The following is an 18,176-nucleotide window of genomic DNA, read 5'->3' on the forward strand; positions in this document are numbered from 1 at the left end:
GAAAAGAATTTTTACTATGTGTTGCTGGCATAGAGGATTTAAAAAGTCGTGAGATCCAATTTTTATGATTTCTGAACTTCTGGGGAACTTAATCTCTTGTGTCCTTTGCAGTGAGATAAAATTAAGTGTTAAATGGGTTTCCAGCACTCTGAAATGCAGTTTGAAAAAAGTTATAGCTGAGACTTTCAAAAATCCCTCAGAAATTTGGAAGGTAGCAGTAATTTCAAGGTGAATTTTGCATCCAAATCTTCTTGCCAAATCACAAGTCTAAAGTCCTCCATTAGACTATTTTATACAGCATTAAAAACATATTTTTTGGGTGGGCAGTTTCAGATAAAAAACTGTTCTCATTTTGAGGTGTTTTGGGGTGTTTTAGTAGAAAATGCTAATAAAATTATTATTACAAATATTACTTTGCATAGTAGTGTCCTCCTCTTGTGAGTTTTCTTTCTAAATTGTGTGCTACTACTGTAGTTCTAGCCTCTCTATACCATCTGCTTGATACTGCTGTAGTTTCCCTATACAGTATTCTAGAAATTTCAAAATGCCACCATATGTAAGACCGATACGTAAGTGATGCTGTGAATCATATCATGATTTTGTGTACTAACAAACATTACATCCTTGTGAAAATTCTCATTTCCTGGAAAAATATGTTTGACCAGGTAGTTATTAGGATTGTTAAGAAAGATTGACCACCATTTCTCACCAGTTGGCTATGTCCAAAAAAAAAAAAAAGACACAAAATCCCCCCCTGCAGTTGCGTAGGTTTTGTAGAGTCTGAGCCTGTCAGCTGTGTGGGCTGAAGATCCATCTGGCTGTTCCAAACAGTGGCCAATAGTAGATGCTGAGGGAAAAGTTTGAGAGCAGAAACATGAAGCGGTAGTTCACCAGAAAACTCTTATTAACCTCTAGCAGCTTGCAAAGAAGGGAATTTTGGCCCTAGAAGTTGGGTCGTTGTATTTATTAGTCTTCAGTGGATTTTCCTCTTGTGGAATTTTACACTTGCTCTTTGAATTCTTATACTTCGAAGATCTCTTCTGTTCCCTGACAAATTTTACAGCAAAATTATGCGGGCTGTCGCAGACTTAGTTTTTCGTGAAACAGATGCACCACCTACAGGCTATTTCTGTGCATAACACTCGAGGTTTTTGAATTCTTAAAACTATTTTTAATGGTATCCTTTATTTTTTCCCCCTACTTGTAGTATATGGAAACAGTAGCAAATGGCTATCTTGATTACGGAGAAGAACAGCATAATGTAGACAAGCTGGTCAACATGACATGTAAGTGTTATAGCTGATAACATAAATTATAAGGGCACTTACAACTTTGTGTGAGGCTTAAAATGTTTAAAATACTTGAGATGGTCATTAAGTAAGATATTACTAGATTCATTGTAGGCATCATCACACAAGTAAAAACTGAAATTGCTGTGGAGAAGCACATCTTGTTTTTGTACATAAGTAAGATTTCCATAAGAAATTAATACCTCTTTACACACTGAAATAACAGTAAAATGAGCTAGTCATGGTTCAAAGAACTCATCCAGTGTTTTGCTTTATTATCTGATTAGTAGAATGAAAAATATTAAATGGTAAAGCTTCAATTTATGTGACTTCCTTTGTTCCATAGACATTTTCCAAAAGCTTGCTGCTGTTAAAGATCAAAGAGAATGGGTTATAGCAAGTGGAGCACATAAAGTAAGTGCTTTATAAAATTGCTAATTATAACCAATTAGCTACTTATCTGAATGACTTATGCTTTTCAGATTTGATCTAGGTGGGCATAAATTCCTCACCTTGTCAAGCTTGTAAAGCAAGATAATTTCAGTTCTGTGTTTTACAGGTGTATTAATAGTATCACAAAAATTATTTCTTTTACGTAAGTTAATTGGCATGGTTATTGGTTGTTTGAGATAAATAGGTCTTAAATGTTTGGACTAAACTCGTTCATATAAAAATTAGTACTCATGTTTACACTGTCCTGAGCTACGTGTTACTATGATATAAATTGTTTTATATATTTTTTTAATATAAATATATTTTTTATTTATTTTTTGGTATACATTTCTGTTATGATTTTTCACTTATAAAGTATTCTGTGTCTAAATGGAACATTGTCAACCTAGAGAGTGACAACCTAGACATCCCTTGCTATACATTACTGCCAGTCTAAGGGTCTATACTTAACCACTGCTGATTTGTGGCCAAACTGAGAAACAGTAGAGATCAAGATCAGTATAACTAGTGCTTCGTGATTCTATTATGCTGCAGTAAAACATTGGCAATTGTGATCAGATAGTATCGGACAACATGTTTTTAGAGAATCTAGACAAATATGAAATTTGCTTTGATATAAATCATTAACAGAACATATGCAGGGCCTTAAATTACATACTGCATTGTTTAAATATAAGCTGAAAATTAACTTTTGCTTCAGGAGGCCTTGATTTGGAGTTCTGAAGTGTTTTACACAGGAACATTTTTACAATGGTATATTAAGTTGGACAGATGCTTTAGCAGTCAAGAGAGATGCTAACTGCAGTTTGAGAAGAAACATCCTTGCTTGTCTTCAGACTGGGTGCATTCTAAGACTTTAAGTGTATATTTAAGTGTACTTTAAATGTGCCTAAGACTTCTAGTGTATTGTGTAAGGATTTGGTATCTTAATTTTGACTTTTCAATAACTAACTCTATATGTGTTTGAGTCATAAAAGAAAAGAACATAATTTGTATTTATTTATCTTGTTTCATGTTTCATTTTCCAGACCTTGGTAATTTTGTTATCTGCCAGAGACAGCAATGTGCTTTTGGGTGCCCTTCTTGCTCTGACTAGCCTAGCAGAAAGGTAGGTTCAACTTAATGTGCTGTAGTTCACAATAAGCATTTTAATGTTATCTCTTGACACACTATTAAAACTGCTGTTTATGAGGAAGACTTCTTTTTTTCAAAATGAGGCCTTGTTCTGTGGAGGCCTATGAAGTGTGCTTAATTTTATATTGAAGCAGCAGAAACTGAGTTGAAACTTTGGTCCTTGCAGCAGATTTCTTGCTCACGTGGAGAACTTTGCAAGACTGGAGTCATAGAATCTCTCTTTGCAATCCCTATGCAGGATTCTGTAATTCTTACTGACTTCCTGCATGTAAGTGTCTTTTGTGCTGAGCTTAATATAACAATGCCTCTCAATAACCAGCAAGAATGTTGTCCAATGTAGTAAATAATGAATGCATACACTCAAATCCATGTATACGTATCCTCTCTTCACTAATGACCATTTTAAATAAAGATAGGACTTTTTTTTCCTGGTGTGGAGGGAAAAAAAGGAAAAGGAAGATACAGCATCTTTCATCCTTAATAGTTTTATAGAAGAAAATCTGCTGCTTCTGCATTATTGTTCTGCTGACTTCCAGACTTATATAACAATTTTATCTTTCAAATGAAAAATTATAAGGAAAATTACAAAATTGAAGAGAATAGGTACAACCCCTTGATCAGTAGAAATTTATTTACTAAGATTTCTCTGGATTTTCTTTTTTCCCAAATTTCTTTCATTCTATTTCAGTTCAATTTTTTTTTTAATATCAGTATTAATTTAAATTATGCTATACATACATTTTCAACTTCCATTTAACTTTCCTCACAGATTTAAATGTGTTACATTTGGACTGGGCAAGGAAGCGTTTGGAGTATATTACAAATATTAACAGAAATTGTATTTGATTCTAAAAATGTACCTCATTTGCTTAATTTCTATTATGAAACAAATGAAATACATTTGTGTCTTTTATGCATTCGCATTTACTTTTTTTGTACTAGGAAAATTGGAAATTGTTGCAGTGTCACTCTTGACCCAGCATGTTTTTGTTGCTTTAAATATTTGTGTTCACAATATAATAGTATTACTTAAGACTTGAGAAAAAAATAATTGGTCAAATGTATAAGGAGGGAGGCTAAAGAGCAATGTGTTTTTTCATATAATTTAATTTGATATAAATGCCAGGAATAATCAATTTGTAGTCCAGAATGTAGGGAGAAGATAAGTGAGCTCACCATTGTTGAGAACTTGCTGGTGATATTACATGAATACGATTTGCTTTCTAAAAGGTGAGACTTCGCTTGTAGATTAATTGTGTTAAAATATATTTTGACTTTTTCATTTAGGGACATGTTTATTTAGAGGAATTAGATAATGTGCCACTTTAATATACTCAAGGTAAAGTTCTGATACTTACGTATTTTCAGTCAGATATTGATATAGCAAAATCTTTTCTAGTAGTTTTGTTATAAGCTGTCTCCTCTTTCTCCACTGATGGCCTACAGTGCTCTGCAAAGAAATTGCAATGTTACCATAAAGTGATAGCAGTCGCTTTTCTTGGTGCATCTCCTCTTTGCTTCTGGCAGACCTGAGTGGTTAGATGGAAAGCACGCTGAACTCTGACAGTTCCTGGAATGCGCAATATAAACTAGTAAAAAATTGCAAGAAATAGCTGTTGTACTTCATGCCAGCGGCTGGGTCAGACCCCATATCCCTTCAATCAGAAAATCATAAAGGTCCCTTCAGTTCTTTAAATGTCCTTTCATCTCGGCTAAGCCTGCTATATCTGCATTTCAGTAAGAAACCAAGAGACTCTCAAATTTGATGATATGTCACTTATCCTATCACATTTAAAATTCTGAAGAGATTTTTTAAATTTCATGCTTAATTATTTCACACATGTAAATTATTTTACATATTCAATTTCTTTATCTTTAGTCATATGCCAAAAGATTTTATGTAGTTTCTCGGTTTGAAATTATTTAGATTATACGTAAACCAAAAGTTTGTTATAAAAACTGGAATTTGAATGTAGGCAGGAAGCTGATGAAGTTCAGAGCTAGTTAAGAATAATTTTAAATTCAGATATGAATCTGAATTTATATGTTTCATCAAACACATGCAGCTTTTTTGCTTCAAGTGGAAATGGAAATCCCTAACCGTATTTTCTATGGAAAGTCCACTTTAATTGGAGCGAAGTTAAAGTCTTGTCTAAACCTTTTAAGTGATAGATCCAATCCCTTTTGTAAACATAATATTCAAACCATACTGGAGAAGAATCACGATTATTTGTGGAGTTATTCTAATTCCACAGGTGGACTTTACAAGTTCATGCAGTCAGTGCTACTTGTACTATTAATGCCATTAACAAGAAGGTGGTACCACGGATGACAGTCCACCTGGCCACCTCCATCCTGGCTGTGTATACATGGCTGCCTATGCTGACAGTCAAACTCAGTGTAAATATAATTTCATTGCTTGTGCAAATTTGGACCTTCGTCTTTTTCTTTTTTTTAAACGGTGACTTTAACCAGTTTACAGTGACTTTAAGCATTTTTCTTTAACTTCTTTTTTTATAGGAGGTCTCTGTTCGTTCTTAAACATTTGCTGTGTTTTTTTCCCCTTTGTTAACTGACAATACAAAGTAATGATGGAGTTATTGTTAACATTTTTTGCTGATTTTTTTTTTTAGGCTCACAGCAGAGTTGCTACGTCTCCTCTGTGCAGAGTCACAAGTCAAAGAGCAAGTAAAAATGTATGAAGGAGTTCCAGTCTTGCTCGGTTTACTCCATTCTGATCATATCAAACTTCTGTGGAGTATAGTTTGGATTCTGGTACAGGTTTGTGAAGACCCTGAGACTAGTGTGGAAATCCGAATTTGGGGTGGAATTAAGCAGCTCCTTCATATATTACAGGGGTAGGTTTTCAGTCCTCAGCATTGTGGCAATTATATGAGACTGTGTCATATTTTAAGATATATTTGACCAAGCCCTGTTTTATCAAATAGCATCTTTGTTTTGTTCAGCTGTACGTGATGTCTGCAGAAATTAAAAGGCTATTTAGAACGTAATGAATAAGCAGTATTTTTTTTCAGCTATGTGTATTTTATTGTTATCTTAAGGTGTTTTTCATATTTTCAGTGTATAAACTAAATAATGAATAGATTATAAATATGTCATTGCTGTCTACTTAGTTTCCCTATTAATCAGACATCTATTTAGTGAGCTAGAATTGTGAATATAATTGATGAATGTGGTAAAGGAATTTTCTGTTTAAAGGCTTGTTTGCTTTTTCAAAGTGTATTAGCTTATTTAGTGAAAAACATACAAATTTTCAGAACATCAGAAATGGTTAACAAAGATATGTTAAGCCTTTTTTTACACTGCAATTTGGTGTTTTGTAGTTTTTTGTTTTGTCGTTTCCCCCCTCCCCCCCCTCCCAGAGAAAGAAATCTTGTTTCTGATCGCTCTTCAGTTGGAAGTTTATCTAGTGCGAACGCAGCAGGGAGAATCAAACATCTTCATTTGACAGATGATTTGAGTCCTGATGAGATGCAAGAAAATATTTTCTCACTTCAGGCAGGTAGGTTTATAAGGCCTAATCCTCTGTTATGTGTTTACTTACACTTGTGCAAAGGGATTTTAAAATATTTTAAAATTGAAATTGTAAACTTTTATACCTGCTTTAGGGAGTGGGGGCACCAAGTCAGCTGTGTTTATTTCTAAATGTGGAATACCAGCACATATTTTTAAAAAGCACACTTTTTTTTAGAAAGAAGCAAAGGATAAAGTATTAAGTACATGGGAATCATATATATTTCTTCCACCTGTAAAAACATCTCAAACACACATATATATATATTTATTTATTTTGTTTTTAGACTGAGATTATTTTTATTTGATCATGTTTCCTCTATTCAAATTTACTATACTAGATCAATCATGAATTGAGTATGATGGAACTCTTTCAGAGTGGTATTTTAAAGACTACCAGTCAGGCGAGGATTCCTCTGTAGTTATGGAGAGAATCCCTTTTAGAGGAGATTTCTCAATAGCACGTCACACGTCAACTATCCATTCTGAAATGCCTTCTGGAGGATCATGTCTTTTTCCAGTGACTATAGAAGGACAATGCAAAATATCCTTACTAGGATTATATGAGCCTTTGCAGTATCTTCCTGAAAGCTGTAACATAATACGTAAGTGTTTTTGAATACTTCATCATGAATGTTACCTCTGAAGAGCTGGTAACGTGAAATAAATTGCAGTACCACAAGTATTGCCAGCATGGAGCGTATTTCTGGGTTACTTCTGCCTTCCTTAAGGACTCCTAAGAAAGAGTAAGTACTGAACTTATGGAGGTTCTTTTTTAGTTCTGACTGAGTACTTGTGTGTATTTTTAGCCTTCTATACTGGGTGAGGGTGGCAAGGTTTTGTTAGCAGGTGGCTCTGTGGGAAGAGGTAAGGGATTGCCCTGTGCTGGACACAGCTGGCTTCACAACAGACCCAATGCTTGCCAAAGCTAAGCCCATCAGCAAAGCTGGTGATGCATCTGTGAAAACATAGTTAAGAAAGGGCAAAAACACTGGGTGAGCAGAGGAGGAGAAGAAAAAAAAAAAAAGGGGTGAGAAACAGCAGTGCAAACACCAAGGTCAGAGAAGAAGGAGGGGGAGGAGGTGCTTTAGGCACCAGAGCAGAGATTCCCCTGCAGCCCATGAGAGAGACCTCGTTGGAGGAGGTATTCACGCTGCAGCGTGTGGAGAGGACCCACACTGGAGCAGGGGAAAAGTAGAAAGGAGCCAGCAGAGTGGAACTGTTATGTACTGACTGTAACCCTCATTCACCACCCCACAGCGCTGCTGGGGGAGAGGGTAGAGGAGTCAGGAGTAAAGGAGTGAAGATGAATCGGGGGGGAAAAAGAAGTATGGTATGGGGGGAAGGTGTTGTTTTAATTTTTTGTCTTTGTTTTTTTGCTATCAAAATCTATTTTAATTGGCAATAAATTAAATTATTTTTCCCCAAGTCAAGTTGTTTTGCCTGTGATGGTAACTGATAAGCGACCTCCCTGTCTTTATCTTGACCCATGAGCTTTTCCATCCTATTTTCTCCCTCTGTCCTGTTAAGGAGGGGGAGCGAATGAGCAGCTGGATGGGCATTTGCCCCTTAGCCTAAGGTTAATCCACAATGCTATCTGAATATCTTTATGAATCTGGCCCTAAATGTTACATCTGAATTTTTATTCTAGCTTGTTGTGCTGCAATTACTGAACTAGTGCTCAATGAGACTAACGCTTACCAGGTAGTACAGGTAGGAAGACTTTATTCGGTTAAGGCAGGCATTATTGTTTATAATTTGACTTAACTGTTCTTATTTGTCACCATCATTTAATTAACAAACAAATGCATTTGAAAGGGATTGGAAAATATGCCTTTATGTAACTTTAGTATCTCTGTTTCTTTATACATTTACACACAGAGACATATACACAAAGATATCAACATATATATCTAGTTGTCTGGGAGAATAAACAGCTTTATTCAGACAGGGTTCATTTTGGTTGGCATCTCTTGCCATGCTTTTGCCATATTCAAAACAGGATAGTAAATAAGAGTAATCACGGAATTAACTGAGAAATACAAATTCTGAATTTCACGAAGTTTATTAAAGCAAACTCTGTGCAGCTTAATATTGGTGCACTGTTGTTTCACAAACAATTTCTCTTTTCCTCAGAGTTTGGTGTTTCCGAGATAACTTCCTGGCACTCCATCCCCAGGGTTGTGTTTCTTAACTGCATTTTAAAATATAATATTTAAATCAGCTAGAATCTATGGTTCTGAAAACTGTTCTTAAAATCCCTGGTATGTATTCCAGACATAGTCAAAGACACAAATATTTAGGACATTAATACCAGCTAAAAGCTGTAGCCAGCTCTTATACTCTAAATGTTAAGTCAGTGATCAAAGCCTTCAAGTTAGCTTAAAACCCAACTAGAGGTAGTCCTAGAGGAATCAAGAGAACAAAGAGCCTTAAATATGACTGGGAAGAAGTTCGTGTATATTTCAAAGCTATTGGTTAAGAGGAAAGGAATGGAAGTAAGTCTAGGGGAAAAAAAAATATTTTTGATGTATCTTAAGCACTAAAATCGTCGATAAACCATACTGATTTAGACAACATTTTATCTGAACAATATAACTGCATACATTTTAGGCTGAGTCTGGTTTCATCAAAATAAAATATCACTTATTTAAATTGGCTATATTTTGAAAACAGCATAACTCCTGGGGGACTTGGGAAATAAAAAGCTGATTTTAACATGGAGTTTTTCTGCATTGCTATAGCAGTGCATGATAACTGTGGTGTCAGTAAATTGCTTAAAAATTGATGGGACGATGTGCAGGTTCAAGCTTAACTTCTTCCCCCACTCATCCTTGTGACTGGATTTTTGGTTCCTGACAGTTCAAAATATCCACATCGTGACAGGAGATCTGTTGCTGCAATTTCCTTCACTTCTAGAGATAAAAGCATTGCTTCGTTATTTGTTCGCAAACTCTTTGCAGTATCAGTTTAAATTTAACAATGATTTCATTCTTACGTACATTTTAGTCATTTGAGCTTATAATTTAGGTATGCAGTAGGATGTTGAGAACTTGTCAATTGTTATTAGCTTCTGATATATCTGAAGTAACATTGGGTTTTATTTGTGGTTTGTATGCAAAGGAGTGCTGTTAATACTGACCTTTCTCTGTTTCCAGGCAAATGGAATATATACAATAGCAAAGCTGATTTTACCAAACAAAGAAAGGAATGCTGAAAAAGCTAATTTATTACAGGTAACTCCCTTTATTATCATTGCTTATTGAAAGACCCAAGCAGTCCCTGGGAATTTTTTATTATTTTAAAGTTTATTTTAAAGTGCAGTAAAATCTGTTTCCTCAAAGGAGAAAAAAACCTCCACCAAAACAAAACCAGGAATAACAAATGGCCCAGGAACTAAAAGTTAAATAGTGACTCAATTTCTGGTGTTCTGTTCTGATCAGCTTTGTTTCTGACGCCTCATATAGTGTAAAGGAAAGTGAGTATTTTTCTTGTGATAATCTCTCCTGCGCTTTTTCAGGCTGCCCAGCATCAGATCTTCTTTTTAGTGCCTTGGTCTTCATTGAAACTCACTGTAGATTTGACACTGTACTAATATCTGTTTCTTTCTGGAGCATCTTACTGTGGCTGTTAAATAAAATACAGGAAAACATCACATGAAGTAGAGCAAATTTAAATGTAGGATAAATATAGAGCTAATAAGCATAGAATGTTTTTGCATGTCAATACCCCCATAAATATACTGGTTTGAGTCAACTTAGGCTAAAAGTTATCAGCAGTAATTCATTATCTGGTAGCTCTTCTCCAGCCTCTGTGAAATGGTGGTGGTGTCTCTTTAAGCTACAGGAGAGTAGTGGTCTGGGATTCAGGGATAAAGGCAACTGCTGCTGCTCCAGTTGCCCTTCTGTGGGCAAGTGTGAGGAGGTCCTTGGCACAGGTGAATGCAGTCAGGATCCTGCCTCTCACCTGGTCTTTGTTCTGGCATAGCCCTGCACCAACATGGCTACATAGCTACTCAACTATCTAATCAGGTAGACATGCCTGGATAGCAAGGGAAGGCATTTCCACAATTGCCTTTTTTCCAGAAAAAAAATTCATTGTAGTGTCATCTTTCTCATCACAGTTCTTCTAGATTAGGGTTGGAGTGCAGATTCAGTGCCATAGGTACCTTTCTTCTGTAACAAGGTTTTACAGTGCTCTTCAGTTACATCAGCTTAAGGATGAGATAAATAAAAATCTTCCTAGAGGGTATATGAAACTAACATGGAGTCTAATAAACTGGAGCATATGCTCAGTACAGTTGCCTCATACAACTGTAAGGAGCTTAATTTATGCCCACTGAGATTTTTAGGTTCCAGCAGAATGTGTTGGAAATAACTCACAAGAGATACTAAGCAACTGTAGTTGTGTTAAACATGAAGCCATGTGAATTAATAATGGACTTAATGATCACATATGAAAACTAAATCCGTTTCAGGCAAACAACAGGAAGTATATTTTTTTTATGAAACCTTGTTCAGATTCTCACAGTGCTACCTGTATTGCCTTTATCACTGTTACTGCTAGGCAATACAGTCGCAGCTATTGGAATGCCCTTTTTGAATTTCATAGGCATTTTTCTTAGAATTCTCACAATACTGGTCTGGTTTCTTTACTGCTCTATTGTCTGTGTTTTCAATGATTAAATTTTCAGCTTCCTTCTACCATACTACCTTAGTGATCTTACTCCATTATTTCAAGGGTGGCAGTGATATCGGTCATTTATTCTGCATGCATATCATATCTAAAAATCATCACGCCTTAACTGAAGCATATCACAAATGTTAAATATTAATCTGACAATACTAGTGTGAGAAAGACAAATATTGCCATTTAATCATATTGCTCATTATTAATCTATTACCATGCCCCTTCACTGATGGGCTTTCTACCGTAAGGTCTATGTATAGTCTTTAAATTAAAAATCTTTCAAGGTAGCAATTACGGCCCAGCCGGTCTGGGTTATTTTGTACAGCTAAGTTGTGACTGTGATTCTCAGTAGAATGTTAGACATCATAACACACCATCCTTCTCCTGTAATGGGGAGTTTACTTTGGACTAAAAAGAAACATTGTCTGTAAAAGAGACAGCTTCTTAGCAGCATTAACATACTTGAAATTTCACAGAAAAGGAATGTATCCTGCTTCCTTCAAAAGTAGCATTTGGCCTTTATTTTCTTCATTTAATGCATATATTGAAAGATTTGTTTTTAACATGGGGATTAATCCTGCAGTTATCACTAAGACACAATTACCATTGTCTAAATAGGGATTATCACACTGGACTATAGTAGTGTTTTAGTCACTGCTGCAATGAAGTAATTCTAAATTATGTTAAAGACATTTACTATTTGCATTATTTCAGATACCAATACCTTATTTCCCTTTGGCTTACTTTATACAGTCATCTTTGGTTGCTCAGCCATATATGTGCCATGTTATTGACTCTGGATAAACGGAATTAAAAAAGAGTTGCATAAAAGCATATGTATTAACTACCTGCCAGTGGCTGTTTTAAAAATAAACTTTCTTCAGTAGAGATCATATTGAAACTACGGTACATGAAGATAGAAACTGAGGTACATAAAGATCTCTGTAAATATGAACTTAGTATTAAAAAAAAAAAAGTTGACCATTCTCTCTTTCTCACTTTTCATTTTTGTCCCCTGTTAGAACTTAGTGTTCTACACTGCATTTTTCAGAAAAAATGAAAAATGCTGTTTCTACTGCATCATTACAAAACCACTGATTACATTTACCTTTTTCAGCATTGGAGAAGAGAGCAGGTCTTAAGTCTTGAGCTATCTGCAAATAAAAAGAGATGATAAAGACTTAAATGTTCCTCAGTGTGTACTATAGCTATAGTCACCCACTTTTTTTTTTTTTTACACCCCCCCCCCTTTCAAATGGCCCTGCCTGCTTTTAAAATACAGGAGAAACTTACTATGTTTTTACTCTCTTCATTATCAGGTTAATAACGTAATCTGTCTAGTCATTTAAGTACAAAGTTTACCAATGTGTAAAGTCAAGGGGAATCCTTGATGTTTATGGCTTTTCCATTTGTGTATAAATTTGTCATTAATTTAAGTATTTTTCCTGCGGTAGTGTTATGCTTTCAGAGCCCTGAGATTTCTCTTCAGTATGGAAAGAAATCGACATATCTTTAAAAGGTATGTTAACAAAATGTTTTGTGAAACTCCTTCAGGATAGCTTTCAAAAGTTGTCGCTCCAATCAGAAAGACATGTTTTTAAAATGTCATTTATTTTCAACAAGAAGAAATAGTAATGGGCAACTTCTGTCCTGTCCACAGCTATGGATAGCCATTCCTGCATTGCATCAGTGCCAGCCTACAAGATTTAGATGTTCAGTGTGGGGACTTCTATTGTATGCATGCCAGAGAACCTGTCTCTGTAGGGGCTCCTTCCTCCCCCATGAATCAACGTTTTTAAATATGTTGAGGACAGATTTAATACTGTTGGAGATAAACCATACTTTTATCCTGAAGATTAGCAGATGCAAGTTACAGTCCTGGACAGTAGCAAGTAACTGGGAGCAGTAAACTTTTTCTCTGAGCCCTCCTCTTCTTCATGTGGGAATGACTTTGCATCAAGCTGGTTTACTTAGGAGTGTTGCTGAAACGTTTGGATCAATAAGGAGAAAATGTCTTTCATCAGTTACCTATTTTTACTAGTAAGGTGACAGTTTCACCAGGTTGGCTACAAAGGCCATGTAAAACCTAACAGTTTGATTTGTGGGATTAGGATAGTAATCATACTGCCTAGGAGGTCTGCCTGTCAGTAGTGTTTCTGTATGATTTTATTCTGTATCATAAATTACTAGAATTCTAAATATAACTTTTGTGTTATTTTTACTTTTGAAAAAGTGGATTTTATTCTGAAAGGGCCCCAGTTTGTAATGAATGTTCATGGTTGATGTCAAGTTTTGAAAGTGATTTGCTGTCTTTCATATTTTGCCAAATGACTTTATTTTCTGTATTTCTACTTCTGCCAGAACTTTAAAAAGAAACAAACCTTCAGTTAAGCATGTCACTAATTAAATATTGCCTACTATCTGTTAGCTTTTGCTTTTCTCAGTCCTTTTCATCTTTTAGACTAGACTTCTTGGACAAAAATTCCAAGATGGGTGTTGTGATTCTTTAAATGCAGACAAATGTCAATCCTATCGCCTAATGCATTACAAGAAAGAACTTAGGTAAAGTGACAACAAGCATCATATAAAGTGCTATAAGAAAAAAAGTGGGGAAATGACTGGAAACTTGGGAGGTGCATTGACTTTAAAGAGGCTTATACCTTGTTTGGAGAACTGGCATTTATATTAATACCCAACCCATGGAGGCTGAAGTGTGACTTTTGAAAGGTCCTTTAACGCCTGTGTATGTAATGTTAGAGGGTTAATATCTGAATAGATTAGTAAAAAATAAGTGTATTATTTAGAAGGTTCTAAAGTAAGTTGTAATAAGAAACATTGAAAAGTCTCTGCTGTAGACTAATAGCTACTGTGTATACTGTTTCTAAAATATATCAAAATTTAAACCTTTGTAGACTTTTCCCTACTGACTTGTTTGAAATATTCATTGATATTGGACATTATGTGCGTGATATCAGTGCTTATGAAGAGTTGGTATCAAAGCTAAATTTGTTAAAGGTAGGTAAAAACCTTCATAGCTTTAAGAAGCTGTATTCTTTGCACATTCTTAGCACAAGAAAGGCATGAAATATTTTATATTTATTTATCTGTCATTTAATTTATAACCAGGAGGATGAATTGAAGCAAATTGCTGAAAGTATTGAGAGCACGAATCAGAGTAAGGCACCTACAAAACATATAGGCAACTATGCAATTTTAGAGCACCTTGGCAGTGGAGCTTTTGGAAGCGTATATAAGGTAAACTTCCCTTTTGATATTAATTTACAGGTTTGAGGGGAGGATCCATGAAGAAGGTCTAACACCTATTTTAGGCACTACCATCCTTTGAATTTCAGTAGGGGAATGCAGGTCTGAAAGGTCCTTTAAGGATATGGGCTTGTTGTTAGTATTTACTGTGATTTTGTTTGTCCCCTCTTGTATTTATAAGCTTGACCAGTGTTATCTCTTAGGTTTCCTACTTTGGCTTCCTTTTAATTCCTTTCCACAAACAGCATTTCTGTCTATCGCAAAGGCTAACAAATCTGTGTAAAACCACAGAAATTCAAGCATGTTTTATCTGAAAAGCAACACTGGGCACACTGTTACTTCAAACACTGTGGAAAGTTCAGCAGTGTACTGCTAACCTGTATTGTGGGGCTCCAGTTCCTTTGGCTAATCACATCACACCCAAAAAAAGCTATGATTGTAGCTTTTGTGAGACAGGTTTGGGCTCTGATAACTAATCTGATAGCCATAATAATATCCTTTCTGTCCCTATCCTATATTAATTTTACAAGGGTTTTATCTTTTTCATAGGTTAGAAAACATAATGGACAAAATCTCCTGGCAATGAAAGAAGTCAATTTACACAATCCAGCATTTGGAAAGGACAAAAAAGACAGAGACAGCAGTGTGAAGAATATTGTCTCTGAATTAACCATCATCAAAGAGCAGGTATGATTCATGTGTGGGCATTCTGCTGTTAGCATTATTAACTGTGAGTTCTTGTATAGCAGGGCTTCCAGCTACTGTTACTATTTTTGTCTGATCAGTACAATATTGGCCCCTTTTACCTGAATGCTGTCAATATTGAAAACCTTCTTACTGTATTGTTAGCAGCAGTGCAAATGCTTGTTACTAAAGATTCTTACTTTCTGTGTTGGCAGTGTTTGAACTTTTTCCAGGCATTCTGTAAATTAAGATTGTGATAGAAAACTCATGAATCTTTGTTCCATTTAATGAATTCTTGGGTTTAAAATACGAGAAGATAGTCTTTTTTGTAATTGAAAATTAAAAAAACAGACTGATCATTAGTGTTCTTAGCCTAAGAAAGCCAATACTTTGCAGGTGTAATTGCCCGTCTTCAAACTTCATTTACTCTCTTTCAGTTATTAAAGGGAGAGTGGATAGGAATCATGCTGTATTTTGCTCCTGGTTGCTCTAGTAATGTGCAGCACTTCTCTGTGTTTGGGGTAGCAGCGAAGGTCTACTGCACTGCAGTTCATAAGCAAGTTTGTGGAATCCTTCCTTCCAATATGTAGCTAAATATTATAAATACTGTGCCATCAGTTTAACTATTCTAAACATCTAAATTTCTTTCCTCATTGTAGCTTTATCATCCAAATGTTGTACGGTATTATAGAACCTTCTTGGAAAGTAAGTATAAATGCAGAGAATTACCACATCGTACATAATGAAGAAATAGAAATACATAATAAAAGCACTTACAGCTTGGAAGGAGTGTATAAAATTTGCGCAATAAATGATAATATTTTCTTCAAGAACTGCTGCAGTTCAGACAGGCTTATATTCCTTTAAAATTGAAAAAATGGTGAGAAATAATATTTATATTAGTTTACCTGTCAGTAAAACTAGATGCAATGTAAATGCATAGAAAGCATCATTCTCATCCTATAGAGTTAGGATCCAAAATTTACAACTGGAATGCTAAGTAGGGAGAAAAGCTATACTGACTAGTAGAATTGATGATATAGATTGCTCAGCCATATTGTCTTAATTTTCTTTTTTATAAAGAGCTAGCTACATACACCTGCCCACTGAGTGATTATCAGGCAGTGAATTTCTTATAGTTGCTGTGATATAAATTGAGGAAAAAATGGAATAACAAGGAGTTGAACTACAATTAAAATGTATTTGTACAAATAAATTTTTTAAAAATAAAAAATAACAGCTTTTAAAATATATTTTAACCTCAAATACTCTATTTTCAAATGCCTTCTGTAGAAATGTAATGTTCTACTAATTCATTTTCTTTTATGTAGATGACAGATTGTACATAGTCATGGAGCTCATAGAGGGAGTGCCATTGGGAGAACACTTTCACTCTTTGAAGCAAAAGCAACAACAGTTTACAGAAGAAAGAATATGGCATATATTTATCCAAGTAAGGGCCTCCATTTTTTTTTTTTATTACCAGGACTTTCCTGCATGTAATTAGTAGCACCATTTATGTTTGTTACGCTAAAAAATTACAAAGTAATGCTTCAGGCACTAATATCAGATATGAATTTAATTTTATGTGCCTTTATTTAGGTTGTAGTTAAGAATCTTTGTAAGGCTCTTTTTGTTTGTTTTTAAGCTTTGTCTAGCTCTTCGTTATTTGCATAAAGAGAAAAGGATTGTTCATCGAGATCTCACTCCGAACAATGTCATGCTGGGGGATAAAGACAAAGTTACAATTAGTAAGTAGAACTACTTTACTTGAAGAGAATTTCCCATGATGTACGTGAGTAGAATTTCTTTACTGAAACTCTTAGAAGATTTCAGATTCCTGGGCGTTGGTCACGGTACTTGGAAGCTAGTAAATTATTACATTATTATACTGTTGTGTAAAATAATTGCAGATTTTGTGATCATTGCCACCAGGTGTCATCAGCCATGACTATGTTTTTTGCAGCTATGTATGTCAAATATGACGGGGGAGATTATTTAGCCCTAAAAAACTTAAACTGTAGTTATGCTTCAAGGCCTGTTTTTATTTAAATCAGCAAGAATATAAAGATAACCAGATTAGATAACAAGTGCTAATGAACATACAAAGTACAACAGTCATCTGTTCTATTCCAGTTCTCCCATGCAATTGTTTAGTACCCATCAGTTGTTCCCAGTGATCAGCTGCAGTGAGGTGCTATTTGTCTAAGCCTGTAGTAGTGAATATTCTTGACCTATACTTCTATAATCTCCTCATTGTGGAGGAAGGAGCCTAGGCAGGTTTCAGGATAGGCTTTGAAAGCAGTTTATTTGTGAACAGTACTCCAAAGTATGACAAAGTTTTACTCTTTAAGTGAATTAATACAACCTGGTACACACAGCAAGCCTTTCAGGCGATTCAGATACTGCAGTTTTTAAAGTTCTCAAAGAACTACTGCATGCTTTCTTACTGCTCATGACACAGAACTAAATAAACGATTTGAATACTGCAGAATTGTTGTGAGAAGTCTTGATGCAAAAATCAATCTCTCTTCTTTAAAAATAACAGGGAAGTGTAGATGTATGCACACACCTGACCAAAACCACTCAGCTATAATAGCAAATTGTTGTGGTTTAACTCCAGTAGGCAACCAAGCACCACACAGCCACTCGCTCACCCTCCCTGCCCCCCAGTGGGATGGGAGAGAGAATCAGAAGGGCAAAAGTGAGAAAACTTATGGGTTGAGATAAGAACAGTTTAATGATTGAAATAAAATATAATATTATTATTATTATTAATAATATTGTAATGAAAAGGAAAACAACAAAAAGAGAGATTGGGCAGGGCCAGCCCGATTGGCAGATTCCCTAGTATTGACTAACCAGGTGGCCTTTGCTAAATGTGTATCCCAGTGTTTGAATGTCCCACCACCCATTGCTCTCAGCGTAGTCTTTAACAGTCCGTTGCATCGTTCGATTTTCCCAGAGGCTGGTGCACGACAGGGGATGTGATACACCCACTCAATGCCGTGCTCTTTGGCCCGGGTGTCTACGAGGTTGTTTCGGAAGTGAGTCCCGTTGTCTGACTCAATTCTTTCTGGGGTGCCACGTCGCCGCAGGACTTGCTTTTCAAGGCCCAGGATAGTGTTC

The 18,176-nt window shown here is 35.5% G+C and overlaps 1 protein-coding gene across 1 annotated transcript in view; it reads left to right on the forward strand.

Moving 5' to 3' along the window:
- Positions 1 to 18,176, forward strand: part of NEK10 (NIMA-related kinase 10) — a 117,050-nt gene that overhangs the window by 6,801 nt on the left and 92,073 nt on the right. The window contains exons 7-21 of the mRNA XM_009324212.1: positions 1,208 to 1,286; positions 1,636 to 1,703; positions 2,771 to 2,850; positions 4,020 to 4,106; positions 5,510 to 5,734; positions 6,260 to 6,399; positions 8,062 to 8,123; positions 9,569 to 9,646; positions 12,554 to 12,618; positions 14,012 to 14,114; positions 14,226 to 14,354; positions 14,913 to 15,050; positions 15,707 to 15,752; positions 16,379 to 16,500; positions 16,696 to 16,798. Coding sequence (XP_009322487.1) covers positions 1,208 to 1,286; positions 1,636 to 1,703; positions 2,771 to 2,850; positions 4,020 to 4,106; positions 5,510 to 5,734; positions 6,260 to 6,399; positions 8,062 to 8,123; positions 9,569 to 9,646; positions 12,554 to 12,618; positions 14,012 to 14,114; positions 14,226 to 14,354; positions 14,913 to 15,050; positions 15,707 to 15,752; positions 16,379 to 16,500; positions 16,696 to 16,798 — 1,525 coding nt within the window. The remainder of the gene's footprint in view (positions 1 to 1,207; positions 1,287 to 1,635; positions 1,704 to 2,770; positions 2,851 to 4,019; positions 4,107 to 5,509; positions 5,735 to 6,259; positions 6,400 to 8,061; positions 8,124 to 9,568; positions 9,647 to 12,553; positions 12,619 to 14,011; positions 14,115 to 14,225; positions 14,355 to 14,912; positions 15,051 to 15,706; positions 15,753 to 16,378; positions 16,501 to 16,695; positions 16,799 to 18,176) is intronic.

The sequence above is a fragment of the Pygoscelis adeliae genome, unplaced genomic scaffold, assembly GCF_000699105.1.
Source record: "Pygoscelis adeliae isolate BGI_AS28 unplaced genomic scaffold, ASM69910v1 Scaffold25, whole genome shotgun sequence".
Lineage (NCBI taxonomy): Eukaryota > Metazoa > Chordata > Aves > Sphenisciformes > Spheniscidae > Pygoscelis > Pygoscelis adeliae.